The 17958-nt window shown below is 37.5% G+C and overlaps 1 protein-coding gene across 3 annotated transcripts in view; it reads left to right on the top strand.

The window, feature by feature from the left end:
• The window catches only part of Syt16 (synaptotagmin 16), a 256940-nt gene that overhangs the window by 200676 nt on the left and 38306 nt on the right, over window positions 1-17958 (top strand). For 2 of the 3 annotated variants that reach the window (XM_058584607.1, XM_046461719.2), the window contains exon 3: window positions 15530-15742. The exons of the other annotated variant lie outside the window; for it this stretch is intronic. In XM_058584607.1, the coding sequence (XP_058440590.1) occupies window positions 15530-15742 (213 nt within the window). The remainder of the gene's footprint in view (window positions 1-15529; window positions 15743-17958) is intronic. 3 annotated transcript variants of the gene reach the window in all.

Below are 17958 nucleotides of genomic sequence, written 5' to 3'. Positions count from 1 at the left end.
GCAAGGTGTTGAAGGAAAGGCTTGGTTCCTCTTGGCTGCTTATAGTAAAATGAGAGGTAATGATCCAACGATGTAATTAAGCAAATGGAAACTAGAACTTAAAGATTCAGAAGTACTTCAGCCTAACCGTATTGTAAAAGTTGATAAGGATATTCAGAAGAGAACACTAAGGATGTGAACAAATGAACCTTTGATAAAGAGATTATTATAGTCGTGAATTCTGGATTTAGTCACCCAAGCAGGAAAACAGTCAGTGTGAACTGAAGGGGGAAAGGAGATGAAAAGGTTGTTGGACTTCTTGGATTTTGCAGAATGGAACTATACTGCCAGCCAAAGAAGATTATTTCTTGAGTCCTGAGATCTCATGGAATTTCCCTTGCAAGGTTGTGGACTTGCCGGGGACCTCATCCAATCAACTGAAGTCTGGATAGGAAAAAAAACAAAACAACAACAACAACAAAAAAACCCAACCAACCAACCAACAAAAACCAAAAAAAAAAAAAAGACCAGTAAGAGTAAACTTCACTTATCTGACTTCTTGAGCTGAACATCAGTGGCTTTCCTGGTTCTGGGGTCTTTGGGCTTTGTCTGAAACTATGCCAATGGCTCTCCTAGGTCTACTCGAGATCTTGGGATTTCTCAGCTTTCATAACTGCATAAGCTAGTTCTTTATGGTAAATCCTTGTATACATATCCATGGTTTTTTAATCTAAGGACTCAACCAAACACAGACTGAAAATACTTCAAACAAAATTTTAGAAAGTTCCAAAATGAAAAACTTGAATTTTCAACTTTCTGAGCACTATGCTGAATCCACACAAAAGAAGGGCTGTGTAGGCACACCTTGCTGAGCCTCCTGTCATTTCACAGATACTCATTCTCTCTCCCATGCTCTTTGTTGTGTACTGTTTGCCACACATTTCATTTTGGTACTGTGTAGTGAGACCTTTGATAGTTGTACAGTCTGAATATGTATGGATTTTTTCTTGCCACTGTTCCCTAAACCATGCAGTATAACAACAATATTTTTTAGCATTTGCATTGCATTAGATATTATAAGTAATCAAGGGACAATTTAAAGTATGTGGGAGGGTTTATGTAGGTTGCATGCAAATATTATACAACTTTATATAAGGAATTTGAGCATCTGTGTATTTTGGTATTCAAGGGATCCTGGAATCAATCCCCTGCAGATATTGAGAGACAACTATGTCCTGTTTGTTCTGTTTCTCTGAGAATCCTAGTACAGTATTGTACTGATTTTAAATTCCTTTTGTTCATTCATTAATGAAGCTTCACTTTATTCCTAATAGTATAATAGACAGTAAGGGTACAGACTAGAGAAGAATGAGTTAAAGTTATAAATTTCTTGAAGATGTTAGGGGTTCACAACTGCATAGACTTATCTAGGAAAGTAATAGAAGATATATTCTGTATAATTGTTATAAACATTGTTGGACAGGAATGTTTCAATACCCAGGGAAAATTTCCAATTCAGTGGTACCAGACTTGTTTGGGTGATTGAATGCCTGAAAATCAAGGTGCTTTTTGTGGGACCCAAAGAAATTTTAATGTCTTTCTTCTCATCATGAATCAAGAACCATTTTACCAGTGGAAAATATAGCTAGATTATAGAAGCTATATAACAGTCACATCCATGAATATGCATGTCCATGACAAACAAGCTCAGGATAAAAGTATGATTAGCTGTTTCCTTAAGTTTCTTCCTTAATATTCATTTGTTTAATTACCCACTTGTGCTTATCAGCATGTGTGCTAGTAGACATCTGAGTCATAGAAGATTTATGGGGAAAACTGAATATTTAGAAAACCTTTTCCATTACTTTTTTCTGCAAATGAAGAAAAGTTATTCATTATCAGATTTTATCAGAGGCAGCCACTATTCTGGTTTGTGCACACCAGCACTGAATATCTCATCTATGGATTACATGACTTGTTTGGGAACATAGCTTTTAATTTTCCTCTGGGAAAAAAAAAACTGTTACTTAGCTAAGCGAGTATTTTCAGTTTATTTTTTCAGTTTCTGTGATATATTTGGATATATTTGCTGTAGAGTTGGTGTTGGGGAGACTTTGCAACTGCTTTATAGAAGTTATCTCTGGAGCTTGACTTGTCTCTATTGCCAGACAAAATAATAACTTGGGAATTTTCCTTGATTTGCAGCATTCGAGGAGGATGAGTGAATGAACCAAACAGCTAGAAAGTTAGAAGCTCACAGCACTTGTGAATCACAGGCGCTGTTCATTCTTTCTTAGCCTTGGTTACACATCCCAAGCCCCTCATTTTAGTATCTATGGCAGGAGGACTTTCAAAAATCTTCCTAATCACAGCATTTGTTATTTTAAATGTCATCTCACTACCAGGTGCAGTGGCATTCAGCTATAATCGCAGCAACTCGAAAGGCTGAGGCAAGGAAGATCACAAGTTTGAGGCCAGCCTCAGCAATTTAGTGAGACCCTAAGCAACTTAGACCCTGTCTCAAAACAAATAAAATTAAATAAATAAATAAATAAATAAAAGGACTGGGCAGGTGGCTCAGTGGTAAAGCATCCCTGGTTTCAATCCCCAGAACTACCCTAAACTGTCGACTCATGTTTGCTTGTAAGGATTCATTGGAATGTTAGAGAAAGAAAGGGCAAGAACAAACTTTCTGGTTTTGTTTTCTCTGCATGTTCAGGATTTTAATTATCAGATCATCCCAGTTCTCAACAGAGTAAACTACAGTCTTGGTCATTAATTTTTATGTAAATGCCACTATAATAGAAAAACAACACAACACTTGGGTCCTATAAAGAAATTTCCCTGTTGGAGGTATACAAATTAGGAAGTGAAGTTTACATGGTTCAGGGAGGTTGACAGTTCATCATTTGCTCTTGTGCAGGTGAGACATGTTGCAGTGATGAAACCGCATAATTGTCAAAGCCAAATGTTCAGAAAACATTAGTACTTGGTGAGTCCTGGTGGTGAGAAGCAAGGGCCCAGTGTGTCCCTGTGCAGATACAGATTTGTTCCACTATCTGTGGTTTAGGTCTGTATGACACCCACAGTCAGAACCAACTCCTCTACCCTTTAATACTTTCCTGATGCTTCTTCTCTTATCTTAGATGAGTCTGGCCTGGTGGGGAAGAGAAATAACCTTCAAAGAGGCTAGAGGAGCCCTGGATATAGGGTTCTCCACCCTTAGGTGAAGAACCAGCAACACAAATTCTTGCAAGGACAACTTGGGGCTCATAAATAGGCAAACATGTTTTCTTATGGTGGACTGACTATGGCATCAGGAGGGCCCAGCTTGTGGCAGCACCCTGTATTCAGGGTTAGGTTTGACTTGAATTGGTGCCTGGTTCAGGAACTAGAGTCCACTGACTGAAGACATGCAGTGGGGTCATGTGAGAGCCAAACTGGGCTGGGTTTCAGGGCTAATTTAAGAATTCAGAGTATAAATTGCACACCCAGAAGAACTTTCCAAGGATGCTGATGGAGAATTTCCATCAGGTGGGTCTTTAGGCCCTCAGACTTCTAGGTTTAGAGCAGGAAGTCAAGTCCTGCACCTCATTGACATATGGATTTGCGCCTTCTCGGCTCCACAAAAATGGCTCAATGCTGGGAAAATCTGAGACAGTAAGGGGAGGTCCTCAGTGTCTTGTAGTGGGTGAGAGATAGGGCTGCTTTGGAAGCTAACTTTACTTCACTCTATTTTAAAAATTTTTTATTAAGGCCCACTTGAAATGCGATGAATAGCATATATTAACCTGTACAGTTTCATGAATTTTGACATACTTAAACAACTGTCACAATCATGAAACCAAACATTTGTATCACTCCAACAATTTTTCTCATACCTCTTTGTAATCCATCTTTCTCTCTAGTCTTACTCCAGGCAACTCCTGATTTGTTTTATTTTTTTGTCACTATGTGTTATTTTTTATTTTCTAGGATAACATGTAAATACAGTCATACAATGTGTACTCTTGATTTTGGATTTTTTTTCTACCACTCAGCTTAATGCTTTTGAGCTTCATCCATGTTGTTGAAGCTATAAATAGTGCATTTTTTTTTCATTCTGAGTAGTACTCATTGTGCTGATATACTATGATTTATTTTTATGTTTGCCTGTTGCTGGCCTCTTGGGTTTCTTCCAGATTTGGAGTCTTGCAGTATTTGGTCTCATTTCTTTGCTAAGATTTTCCTTCTGTCTATTCATTTTGATAATTTTGCCTTTGATTCTTTGAGCATATAATAGAGGCTTTAAATATTTTGTCTTCTACATTCAACATCTGACTCATGCTGGGGATAGTTCAATTAATTGATTTTTTTTTCTGTTTGTGTACATTTTTATCACCTCCTTGTGTGTCTAGAAATTTCTGACTGTACACTGGACATTATGGATGAAATGCAGAGTTATTGGAATCTTTCATCTTCCTCTTGAGAGTGTTGCTTTTTGTTCTAGCATATACTTTATTGCTGCTTCTATGAACATTTGAGTAGACTTGTGTTTTTGTTCCTCTGGGGAGAATATCTAGGAGAAGGGTGGCTTTGTCTTATAGTCAAATGTATGTTTAAATTTCTAAGGAACTTCCAAATAGTTTTTGAAAGTAGTTTTATCATTTTATATTCCTATCAGGAGTACCTAGGGCTCCAGGTGCTTTGCTTCCTTGCCTTTGATATGTGTGTACGTATTTTCCCTTTGTGGAAGGCTTTGCCTTTTTCATTTCTTAGTGCCATTCAAAAGAGCAAAAGTTTTTAATTTTGATGAACTCCAACTTATAAATTGTTTTCTGTTGTGTTTCATACTTTTATATATCCTGAGGTTGCAAAAATTAGTTTTGCATTTTTCCTTAGGAGTTTTATGGTTTAAAGACTTAACGTAAGTTTATGATTAATTTATATATGTGTACGTGTGTGTGTATGTGTGTGTATGAGAGAGAGAGAGAGAGAGAGAGAGAGAGAGAGAAAGAATAGAAGAGTTGGTACTCCTTTTTCCCCACTGTAGGCATATATACACTTAAACATTGTTTGAAAAGACTTTTATTTCTCTCATTGGATTACTTTGGCACCATTGTAAAAATCATTGCCCATACTCATATGGGGCCATTTATGGACTCTATTCTGTTCCATCAATTTATGAGTCTATCTTTTTGTCAATATGGTCTTGATTTAAGGTAGCTATGTCATCAGTCTTAAAATCAGGTAGATTATCCTTCGTACTTTGTTCTTTTTTTTTTGTTTTCTTTTTTTTAGAGAGAGAGAGAGAGAGAGAGAGAGAGAGAGAGAGAGAGAATATTAATATTTATTTATTTATTTTTTACGTTCTCGGCGGACACAACATCTTTGTTTGTATGTGGAGCTGAGGATCGAACCCGGGCCGCACACATGCCAGGCGAGCGCGCTACCGCTTGAGCCACATCCCCAGCCCCATACTTTGTTCTTAAAATGATTCTGACTATTCTACTTTCTTTACATTTTCTTATACATTTTGGAGTGTACTTGTCAAATATGACAAAAAAGAGCTGTCTGGATTTTAGTGTGGATTGTGTTAAATTGATAGACTAATCTGGGGAAATTAGCATCTTAACAATATTGAATTTTCTGTTTTCTTTTGGTAATATTTTATTGCTTTTAATGTGAGGATCTTGAATACTCTTTGTTAAATCCATTTCAAAGTATGAATGCATTTTGATGCCATTCTAAACGTAGTTTTTAAGTTTTTCATTTTCAAAATGTTACTAGAATACATAAATTGAATTGATTTTTTATATAACTATTTTGCTAAGTTCACGAAGTAGTTCCAACATTTGATATTAGCTGTAAGGTTTTCATAGATCCCTATCCCACTTTTTTATTTCAGATTGAGGAATATACCTAGTATGCTATTTTTTATTGTTTTGTTTTTACCATAAATTTGCATCAAATTCTTTGAGCAATGTTTTTCTACATGTGTTGAGATTATTATTTGGTTTTCTCTTTAATTGTATTAATTTGGCAAATTGTATCAATTGATTTTAGTATCTTAAAATAACCATGCATTTCTAGGATAAACCTCATATCATCATAACATATGGTTCTCTAAGTGCATTACTGGATTACATTTCTTCATATTTTGCTAAGAAGTTTTTGTAAGCATGATCATAAGGAATGTTGGTATATAATTTTCTACACTTGTGATGTCTTTGTCAAAAGCTGTTTGTATTAATATGCTGACCTCATAAAATGCATTGTCTTGCTCTACTTTCTGCAAGAGTTGTATACAGATTGGTATTGTTTGACATTTATAGAATGCTGTATCCAACAAATGCAGAACCCTCTTTTCAAGTGCATATCAATGTGATTGACTATATGTTGGCTTATAACACAATCTATATATTTATTGATTATTTTAGTTGCTAAGCTATGGAGAAGAACTGTTAAAAATCCTACCTTTTACTTTGAATTCTATTTCTCCTTTCAGTTGATTACTTTTTTCTTCATTTTTTTCGAAGCCCTGTTAATAGGTGCATGTACCTGTTTTGTGTCTTCTTGATGAACTTCTCAGTTTATTGTTGTAAAACATATTTCTTTAATTCTCATAATACCCCTTATCTTGAAGTCTGCTTTGTTCAATATTAATGTAATGTCACTAACTTCCGTATGCCTATAGTTCACCTAACTTATATTTTTAATCCTTTCTCTTTTGGAGAATCGATTTTATTGGTTAGGATGGATCTGTTTCCCTTTTACTCCTAGTTTTACTTTTAAGATTGACCCTCTAGAGCTGTGATGGAAAGGCTGGGGTGTTCACCAAGCCTCGCCCCTTTAATTTGTTCATATTCAAACTCCAAGTCTTGTCTCCTTTAAGGCAGGCAACAAGCAGCTGACATGCCTGCTCACCTTTTTCAGCCTTTCAGATTTGCTTTTCCTGAGTTTCTTGGAGTCTCACCTTTGCATTCATAGTTCAGGTTTCAGTCAGGGTTAAGCTAAGTTCATATGCAGATTTGGGTGTTCCTTCTCCATGGCTCCTTCTTTTCTGGGCTTTGCTCCTTAATTTCCAGCTGCTCTGTGCCTTGAACTCTGTCCCCTGATACCTCAACTCAATAAGGCTTCTGAGTTCTCCCTGAGCTCTCTTCTCTGTGTGTCCCAGACATAGGAATACTTTGAGTAGGAAAGTCATATAGCCATGTGCTTACTCAGTAGATATGCTTTCTTTCAAAAATTAAATCCATCCAGTTTTTGTGTGCTTTTACTCACTTTGTATGCCTTCACACCATTCACATAAACATGTTTTTGTTGTGAATTTGTAATTTTTATTTGTGGGAAGGTCAGTTTGAACTAATCCGGTATAGTCAGAATAGAAATTCTCAATACCGTAACTTACTTGGTATAGTGCTTTCTATGTTACTAATTTTAGTGATAGAGTTTCTATACGACTCACTCATATTTAATTACTGCAGGTGCCATTTCTTTGTTCATTTATGAAATAGAGTTATCAAAACATCTCACATAAGGTTCAGGGTGACACAAACAGTGTGCACAGAACTAGCTGCTGATCCTTCCTCTGCCACTAGTGACCTAACTGACTATTGGAAAAATCTCTTAGGTAATTTCAGTCTTAATATGTAGTCTGTAGCAGGAGAGAGTAGATTATGTATTATGTTTTTTTCAAACTTCTTTAAAATGTCAGACTCCAACTTTTTCCCCAGCAAAATTAAAAAAATAAACCATATTAAAGCAAAATATCCATGATTGCAAAAGGTGCCGAACTGAACCTGTTCGGGGTGCATCAGTCTGCATCCCTAACTTCTGTAGTGAGCATCCTTGAAGTTCATTCTGGGGACCCTTGGCCTCCACAGAGCATAGTCTGAAAAACAAATCAAGATTAGATGATTCATAAGAATCCTTTGTCAACCTGCTCTGGTCTAAGAATGGCTGAAATGTACTTTTAGAAAAGTGGCCATTTTTCAGGGATCTCTAAGAGGCAATTTCACCTCTGACCTCCCTTTTGCTTTTTCACTTGAACCAGCTTCTTGTCCTTGTTTCTTTCCCATTCAGCCATGGTGGGAAGATATTGGCCATTGGATATTTGAGAAATCTGATATTGGAGGAATTTCCTGCAATTGTAGTTAGAAGTGGCACCCAGGTCCTGCATCACTGAGCACAGCCCATCCCTGCTGGTCGCCACTCTCAGTCTATAAGACCTGAGCAATCCTTGCTTCCACCTGATTGCACTTGTATGGGCGGGAAGGAATTAATAAGCTTGGAGCTGCAGTGATTATGTATACATTCTTGCTCCATCTGTAAAATAGCAGCAGAATGGCAGAAGAAACAAGGGCTGGGACAGTATAATATTAAGCGGATAGTATGGTTGTATTTCTCACCCTACCTCACAGTCCTGTGCCCAAACCTGGTGGAATGCTCGGTAGGAGTTAGCAGCACTGTCTGGAAATAGGCAGTGCCCACCTGCTCATTTTATTGCTTCTTTTAAGGTAAAAGTGGGGGAAGGAATCCAACTGGTCGTGCAGAGTGCACAACAACAATATTTTTTTTTGAGACTATTATATGTCAAGCAGGTGCTAAGTGCCTGTACCTAGTTTATCTCACTTAGTCCTCTCAAAACTGTTAAGAGGTAAGGAATGTAGAAATTAGGATGCTGAAGTTGATAAAGTAAAGGAGGGGCTGGGGATGTGGCTCAAGCGGTAGCGCGCTCGCCTGCCATGCGTGCGGCCCGGGTTCGATCCTCAGCACCACGTACAAACAAAGATGTTGTATCTGCCGAGAACTGAAAAATAAATATTAAAAAAAAAATTCTCTCTCTCTCCCTCTCTCTCTCTCCTCTTTCTTTAAAAAAAAAAAAGATAAAGTAAAGGAACTTGCTTTGGTCCCAGACTACCAAGGAGAAGATTCCAGGGTCACATTCTAGCTGCTGGACTCCACATTCTACCCTCTAATCACTCTAGACTTGACTGGTGCCGCATCCAAAATACAGTTGCTGTTGTACTAGGTCCTTCCTTCTTGTCTCTTACACATGGAAGATGAAGGTAGAATTTCCTCTGCTGCTTCATAAACTAGAAAATAATTCATGCAAATTAGAGAGAGGGACCTTCTCTTTCCATTGCAGTGAGGACTTAGTACTGGTGGATCATTGTCAAATTGCTCTCCGCCTGTCAATTCATGAGTTACTTGCCCTGCAAGAAGCTCACAGTAGCACCTTGATAGCATGTGAATAAAGGGATGAAACTAGGTGGCCATGTATTGAAATGAATGCAGAAGTCTGACTTCTCTTTAATGGTAGATGTTTAGATGATACCTAAGATTTGTCTGAATTCTGTGATTGAGTGAAATGAACGTTTCAACTTCCCAACATATTCACTTCCATGACAATTGTGCAGTTTTTTTTCCTGTTCTATTAGTAAGTTAATTGCTAGAGGAGTGAAGATTTTAATAGAAACTGCCACTGTACTTCCCAGGTATTTAGCTTGAAAGGAATCTGAACTTGATGTGCACATGGTACGCCAGAAAATACTATCTGATCTTGAAACAAGTGCCACAATTTAAATGAGACTTTGTAATTTTTTGAAGCTTAAGCCAAATGAAATGTAGATCAGCTATTTAGTTGTTGACACAGTTGCATTATAACAGATTCAAATAGATAAGAGCCAAAAATTGAATTTGAAAAAAAAAAAAAGACTCAAAACCATTAGGAAGAAAGGCTGGAAAATTATATGGCAACACCATCAACTTGAAACACCGGAGCTCTGGAATTGGTCTTGGCTTGGTATGACTGTGGGAAAAACACTTTTTAGGCTTTTGTTTCTCTGTGAAAATTAAGGAATAGATATTCATGAAAATTCTTTCCAACCCAACCTATGAGACTTTATTTTCTTAGTGATAAAACACAATTTATCAGTTTTGTTTATGGTTTAAGAAGTTTTGTCTCGAAGAAGCAAGGATTTTAGAGTAAGATGGCTTGGGCTGCATCCTGGTCCACAACTTATGAACTATTATGACTGTAGCAAATTATTAACCTCACTGTGCCTTTGTTTTTCCATCCTTAGGATGGGTCTACTAGCAGTACTTATTTCAATGGTTTTTTGTGTGCAATAAATAAATGAACATACATTAAGTTCTACAACAATTCCTAGCACATGATAAATGCCATACAAGAGATTGCTTTTATTAACTATAATGCTGCTACTGTTGCTGCTCAGTGGCATTTGGAAGAGGTTACAGATTCCTTTTTTAGACTGGAGAATTCTCTGAGGTTCTTGAGCAGTGAGGCTTAGAATAGCACTGTATATATAATCTCATGAGGAGCAACAGGCCAGTTATCCTGCAGCCTGGCCATATACATTCACACCACATGCACTGATTGCTCTCCACTGTTCTTTTCTTCTTTGATCCATTACAAAGGAAGCAGCCTCCTAGAAGATTTCAGGGTAAGTGGCAAAGCTCCTTCTCACCTCATCAGGAAAATTAAGCTAGAGGTGGCTCGGTTTCCTGGTGTAATGAGATCTGGTGATAGGTGTAGTGGTTAAGGCTATACATTCAATGATCAAGTCCAAGCTTTGTTACTTTCCTAACTTTGTTTCCCTTATGGAAAGTACTCACCCATTCTCTCTTTCCTCTCTATACAATGGGGATAATAATAGTCCTTACTTTGTGGGTGGCCATGATGATTAAATGGGATTGTATATGCAAAGTCCCAAGAAGATACCTGGTATATACATTGAGTAATATGTTAAGAAAGCATGAATAGAACTTCCAAGAAATATGGGATAACATGAAAAGACCAAATTTAAGATTCATTTGGATAGATGAAGGCTCAGAGATAGAAACCAAAGGAATGCCCAAACTTTTCAATGAAATAATATCAACAAACTTCCCAAAACCTAAAGAGTAAAACAGAGAATCAAATATATCCCTTGCTTTTTCATGTTTTTACAGCTTTTTCTCTTGGGCTAATGAAGTTGTTGTTAGTAATACAGATTTTCTTCCTCGCTTGTCCCAGTGTCTGTGATGATGCTTCTTCTATAGGTGCTGGGGCTCTAGGAGACAGTGGCTGAGCTACCCCTGGAATAAACCCATGTCTTTGGGTGGGTGATGGCAGGGCTGAGAGATTTGGGATTCAGCTTTGTTTTCTTGAGGGATCTATTTAATCTGTTGTTTAGTGGGACTTGAGATCCCTTTGGTTTTTGGGGGACTGGCTTATTTCACTTAGCACAATATTCTCCAGTTTCATCCATCTCCTGGTAAATGTTATAATTTCACTCTTCTTTATGGCTGAGCAATATTCCATTGTGTATATATATCACATTTTCTTTATCCATTCATCTATGTAAGGGCACCTAGGTTGGTTCCATAGTTTAGCTATTGTGAATTGAGCTGTTGTAAACATTGATGTGGCTACATCACTGTAGTATGCTGATTTTAAGTTCTTTGGATATAAACCAAGGAGTGGTATAACTGGGTCAAATGGTGGTTCCATTCCAAGTTTTATGAGGAATATCCATACTGCTTTCCATAGTGGTTGTAACAATTTGCAGTCCCACTAGCAATGTACCTTTTTTCTCCTACATTCTTGCCAACATTTATTGTTACTTGTATTCTTGATAATTGCCATTCTGACTGGATAGTTCCTTTTGACACTTAGTTTTTCAGGTCCTACCATGGTGATGGACAAAGGCAATAAAACTGAGATGAAGAAGCTAGGTTTTCATAATCGTAGACCAGATGCTTAACTCTGAATATTGATCCTATGAGGCAGAAACTTTGAAGTCAGAGAATTTGGTGCTAAAAAAGATCTGGGGAGTGATCCATAAATAAGGAAATGGGCCCAAAGAGGTTAAAGGACTTAGCCACAGAAGCTATTTAAAATGAGTATGCAGTGTGAGAGTTCTGATGATGACCTCTGGTTTTTCAGCTTAGTGAGCTCTGGAGATAGGCTACTTTGATTCAATTCTTGTTTTTACCAGTTTTTGGCAGTATGATCTTCAGCTCCTTGTGGATTCCTCTCCCCCTAAATTTTCTTACTTGAAAAATGGAAATAATAATAATATAGATTTTGTGTGGATTAAATATGTACATGGCACTTAGTCCTGGGCATATAAGATCATTCAGTAAATGTTTGTTATTATTACTATTCTTCCAAAGAACTTTAGGAATCTCAACTCTTAACCAAGGCAGAATAAATGTTTTGACCAGGCTGGTGTTTAAAAGTAGTTTCTCTCACTAAAAAATATGATGTTTTATTTCTTCTTAGTTTCTGATTTGGAAGTGTTCCTTATGACTGATCTGCAAATTAACAACCATAGTCTTCTCTGGAATCACTATGTGACTTTTAGATGCAAGGAAGGGGTTAAAATTATTCTTCATTATCTATAGTTTTCTGTTCACAGTCAGCAAATACTTAACGAGCAATCTGCTGTGTGCCTGGTACAGAGATAGGGGCCTGCATGCATGGGGGAATCTTTGATGTGTCCCCTTATCTTCATGGTGTACTCAGGATGGTGGGGCAATTAGAAGTTAGATAAATAATGTCCCCATAGTGGGGAGGGATCATTTGCAATGGAGAAGAGAGAAATATTTTACAGCACATGGAAGGAGCCCTGAACTTGATTTAAGGGATTAAGGAAGGATATTCTGGAAAGAAGTCAATCTAGGCTGATATCTAGGCTGATGTGTCAAGTTATATTCTTAACCAGTCTGGATGGAAGCCCAGAGAAAAGTATCCCAGGCATAGGGGACAGCATGTTAATTGCAATGTGGGTGCTCAGGCTTGGGACAAAACTGGGTTTTCACTATTATTATTACCACCACCACTACTACTACTACTACTACTACTACTACATATTGAACTTAGGGGCACTCGGCCACTGAGCCACATCCTCAGCCCTATTTTGTATTTTATTTAGAGACAGGATCTCAGTGAGTTGCTTAGCACCTCGCTTTTGCTGAGGCTGGCTTTAACTCATGATCATCCTATCTCAGCCTCCCCTGCCATTGGGATTACAGGCATGTGCCACAGCACCCGGCTCACCCATTTATTTAATATTTAACAAGTGTTTACTAAGCACTTACTCTGCAGCAGGTATTGTTTTATATAATGGGGAGACATCAGTTAACAAAACAGATAATAGCTTTTATTTTCAAGGAAGTACTGTTATGAGGAGAACTAGTTGAGGGAGGATGACTAGGAAGCCTCTAGGATGGAGTGACAGTCAAGCTAAGACTGGAATGTGAAGGAGCCATCTGGGGGAGGCAGAGGGAACATCAAAGTTAAGGTAAAGGACATCTGCAAGAGGCAAGAGTGCCAGTGTAGGTGAAGTGTACAAATAATTCAAAGGGCATTTCATTAGCATGGCCAGGATCAAAAGGAAAAAATGACAAGAAAAAGAAATCCGAATACACTGTTGGTGGGGATATAGATTGGTGCAGCCACTGGGGAAAACAGTGGGCAGATTCTTAAAGAAGTTAAAACCAGAACTACCATATGACCTAACAGTCCCTCTTCTGAGAGCTTCCCAGAAGAGACAAAATTACCATCTTGTAAGGATATCTGCATTGCCATGTTCATTGAACATTACCCATGGTAGCCAAGATATGGAAACGGCCTGGGTCTATAGGTGGGTGGAATGAATAAATTAAATATATATACACAAATACATATGGCATGTATGTATATATATGTATACACCTGTACACACACACACACACACACACATATGTATATACCTGTACACACACACACACACACATACACACAGAATATTATTCAGCCTTAAAAACAAGATCCTGCCATTTGTTACAACATGAATGGATGCAGAAGACATCATGCTAAGCCAATAAGCCAGGAACAGAAAGAAAAGTATCGAAAAATCTTATATATATGTAAAAGCATTTTGAAAGCATTTTTTCATTAGCTAACATAGCTGCTTTTCTGAGAGTTGTGACAACCACCTAACCCCTATCTTCCTGGAATTAGGTAAAACTTGTCTCTGGTCACAATTGGTAGTTGTGAACTTTTTTGAAGATAGTGATAGAAAAGGTAAATTTTTCTCTACTGGAGAAAGGAAAAATTCCACCACACTGAATAAATTACCTGTAAATTTTTAAAAATCAGCAAGATTTTCATAGGCATAGCTGCAGACTAAATTTTAGGTCATCAAATGCCATGGCAACATTAATGTAGTTTTTATTGCTTGACTTTTTTTCTTTTTTGTTTTTACATCAGTGGATTTATTTCAATGATAAGAAATGAATAGATTTATTTTAATGATAAGAAATGAAAATATGAAACATGTATTCCAGAGAGGGTTTGTTTTTTTTCTTTGCTTGTTGTCTATATATTTAGTCATTTTATTATACCATAAACATGTTTTCTAAGATCAAGTTTAATTGTACACAAACATTTCCACACTAAAAAAAGTGCTTTCAAAAGTGTTGAGCAGTGGGATTATAGATCCAATTCCAAGTAAAATCTGAACCACGAGTGAGCCATATACTAGGTAGATTGTCTCATGTTTCATCTTAAGTGAGATCATTCTAGACTCAGTATATATGAAACCTTTTTTATTATATATGAAACCTTTTTTTTTAAAAAAAAAAAAAAGTCAAATTCAAAGAAACTGAGAATTAAACAATGGTTCCCAAGGATAGGGCGGGGCAGGGATGGGGAGATGTAGATCAAAGGATTCAAAGTAGCAGATGTGTAAGAATACACAGTCTGTAGATCTGATGTACACCACAAATACTCTAGTTAACAAAGCTGTATTAGAGATTTTTGTTAAATAAGTAGATTTTTAACTCCTCTGTCACACACAAAAAGTGTCTATGTGAGATGATATGTTAATTCACTTCAATATCACACCATTTTACTCTCTATATGTATTCTGCATCATGTGAATCTCAAATATATCCATTGAAATTTATTTCTTAAAAATTCAAAGAATTGTAATGTATCCTACTGTCATATATAACAAATTAAAATTAAAAAGAATCTGAAAGGGTATTTGGGTTGGGTTGTTGATGCTGAGAAAGATTTAGAACATGGATAGTATAAATGAGTTAAAATAGACACAATGATTCTCTTTTCAAAACTTAGAAGCTATTGGAAAATTTTAGTTGCAAGTATCTCTTCTCTGAAGTGGAACTTGGCTCTGTGTGTTTTAATAACTGGGATAATATGAAGAATGTATTTCCCACAACACTGCACATCAGGCAGATGCACTTGTACAGGTCCTCTTCCTAGCTGTGGATACCTGTAAGCAACAAAACCAATCAGCAGGGCTGCCCGGCTCAACCCCATGGCTCGTGATGTTGCCTACAGGTATTCCAGTGGCTTCTCCTGGGTTCTAGCCATCTCTGTTTCATCCCTTCGGATTCAATTTTCTGTTTCAGAAGTGCTTCCGATCCTTCCTATGCAGTTTGAATCTGCTTGATCCACATTAGCTGTCTACACTCTTCTCCAGGTTCCCAGACTGTTTCTCTCTCTGTTGGATCACAGAGGCCACACAGACTCATGTCTCTTGTTTGCTCCCAGTTGACAGTATTGGGGATGATGAAGAGCCATCCACATCTTCTGACAGTGATGAGGACGTGATCAAACAATTTGAGATTTCTGTGTCCCGGTCCCAGAGTTTCCGTTCAAGAGCTTCTGAGAAAGGAGAACCTAAGGAATTGGAACAGAAACCCAAGTGTGGCCGTTTGCTCCCTACCCATGAAGAAGATGGCGCCCGAGTGTCTGCCTGCAAAGGTATCCTTTGCATCTTGTTTTTCCTTTATTTAGACCAGCAATGGCCAATGATAATATTTTTGAGTCATTTAAATATTATATTCTGTGTCTAAGAATCCAGAGAGGAAAAGAAAATGAAAAGGAAGCCAAAAGAACAAGGTGATATTTCTTAGTGCTTCCCTGAGCAAAGGTGAGGCATCTTTCTGATATTCTTATGCCCAGAGCCCCACCGGGACAGGAAGTGTATTTAGTAAATATCTAGAGAGACCTTCACAGCATGCACCTTCTTGGTCTGGTCTCAGTGATTCGAGTTCTTTTCTTTCTTTCTTTTTGGGCGTGTGGTCAGTGAAACCAATGGGCACGTCATAGTACACCTTCCTCATTTTCGTACTAGACGGAGAAAATGGAGATCATAGAAATTGAGAGAAGATGAAAGAGAAGAAATTTTGATTTGGCAGTGAAGACAGGACAGGCAACGAACAAGGTGGGGGAGGGAAAGCTAGAAGTAACAAATAGAACCATGTTATTTTTCAGCAGGAAAAACTTGCTGCCTATCATGTAGTTTCACTTACTGACAAATACCGACTGACATTTCATCGCTATTCTTTTTAGTTCAAGGTAAGCTAATAAATATAGGCCTGATATGGCCAAACCACAATATGAATGGCTGCTGACCTCTGTCATTTCCTCACCATCCCTCCCCCCGCCACACCTTATTTTTTCTCTTTCTCTTCTGTTACATCAGAGCATTCCTTTTTCTCTGTGGAGAGGGCAAATGTTAGCTAATGAAAGTTAATAGCTGTTGGTTCCCTGGGAGTCGCTTGTTTAATTCTAAAGCTAATGGCTCCATTTCCCAGAAGCCCAAGTGTCTGGGTTCTGATTTACACACATGGCCAATGTTCTGAGAGTTGTGACAACCACCTAACCCCTATCTTCCTGGAATTAGCAAAAACCTGTCTCTGGTCTCAATTGGTAGTTGTGAACATTTTTTGAAGATAGTGATAGAAAAAGTAAATTTTTATCTACTGGAGAAAGGAAAAATTCCACCACACTGAATAAATTACCTGTAAATTTTGAGGAAAATCAGCAGGATTTTCATAGGCATAGCTGCAGACCAAAGTTTAGGTCATCAAATGCCATGGAAACATTAATGTAGTTTTTATTGCTTGACTTTTTTTCTTGTTCGTTTGTATATCAGTGGATTTATTTCAATGATAAGAAATGAAAATACAAAACATGCGTTCCAGAGAGAATTTGCTTTTTTTCTTTGCTTGTTGTCTATATATTTAGCCATTTTATTCTACCATAAACATGTTTTCTAAGATCAGGTTTAATTGTACACAAACATTTCCACACTAAAAAAATGCTTTCAAAAGTGTTGGGCAGTGAGATTATAGGTTCAGTTCCAAGTAAAATCTGAACCACGAGTGAGCCATATACTAGGTAGATTGTCTCATGTTTCATCTTAAGTGAGATCATTCTAGACTCAGTAGTGAGGTTATTAGCACCACACTCCAGGCAAGTTCTCTCTTTTTCTCTGCATCTGATTTAGTGTTTTTGCACATGGCTTGTCAGTACATTCCTGATTATGCCAAGATGGGTTTGGTCTAAGTGGTTTGATTCACAGGCCGAGTGTGAGGACTTTAGGCATGAAAGGTGGGCTGTAGGATAATAGTCCAATTACTGTTTTTTTTTTTTTTTTAATTCTGAGAATGTTTCATAAAAAGCTAGATAATATCTTTCTGGTTTCATCAAACTCAGCACATTTATTCCTGGAATCTCATTTTTGATTGGGATGATGTTATCAATCATGGTCCAACCAGAGAAATAAAACCAGTGGGAATACATACACCCTATATGCATACACGTGTGTCTGTGTGGGTGGGTGTGTATATTTCAAGAGAATTATTACCAAGACTTGTCTTATGTGATTATGGGGGCTAGCTAGGTGACAGAAATACATAGCTCCAAAATGCAAAGGGCAAGCTGTCAAGAAGGGAGGCTCAGACTCTCAGGTGAGATGAAGCTGCAGTTCTTAGAATTTCTGCTTCAGGGATGTTGCAGATATCCTACTGTTTTTCAACTGACCAGTTATAAATGATGTTGTAGTTATCTTACTGTTTTTCAACGGACTGATCTCCTGATTTAATTACACCTACAAAATTCCTTCCCATCAATACTTGGACTGGTGTTTGATTGAACCATTGGCCCCTATTGCCTTGCTAAGATGGCACATA

This window comes from Marmota monax, unplaced genomic scaffold (assembly GCF_021218885.2).
Source record: "Marmota monax isolate L192 unplaced genomic scaffold, Marmota_monax_Labrador192_F-V1.1 WCK01_AAM20220418_F8-fsc00001, whole genome shotgun sequence".
Taxonomy (NCBI): Eukaryota; Metazoa; Chordata; class Mammalia; order Rodentia; family Sciuridae; genus Marmota; species Marmota monax.
Note: the sequence above shows the minus strand (reverse complement) of the source record. Positions and strands in the feature narration are given on the sequence as shown.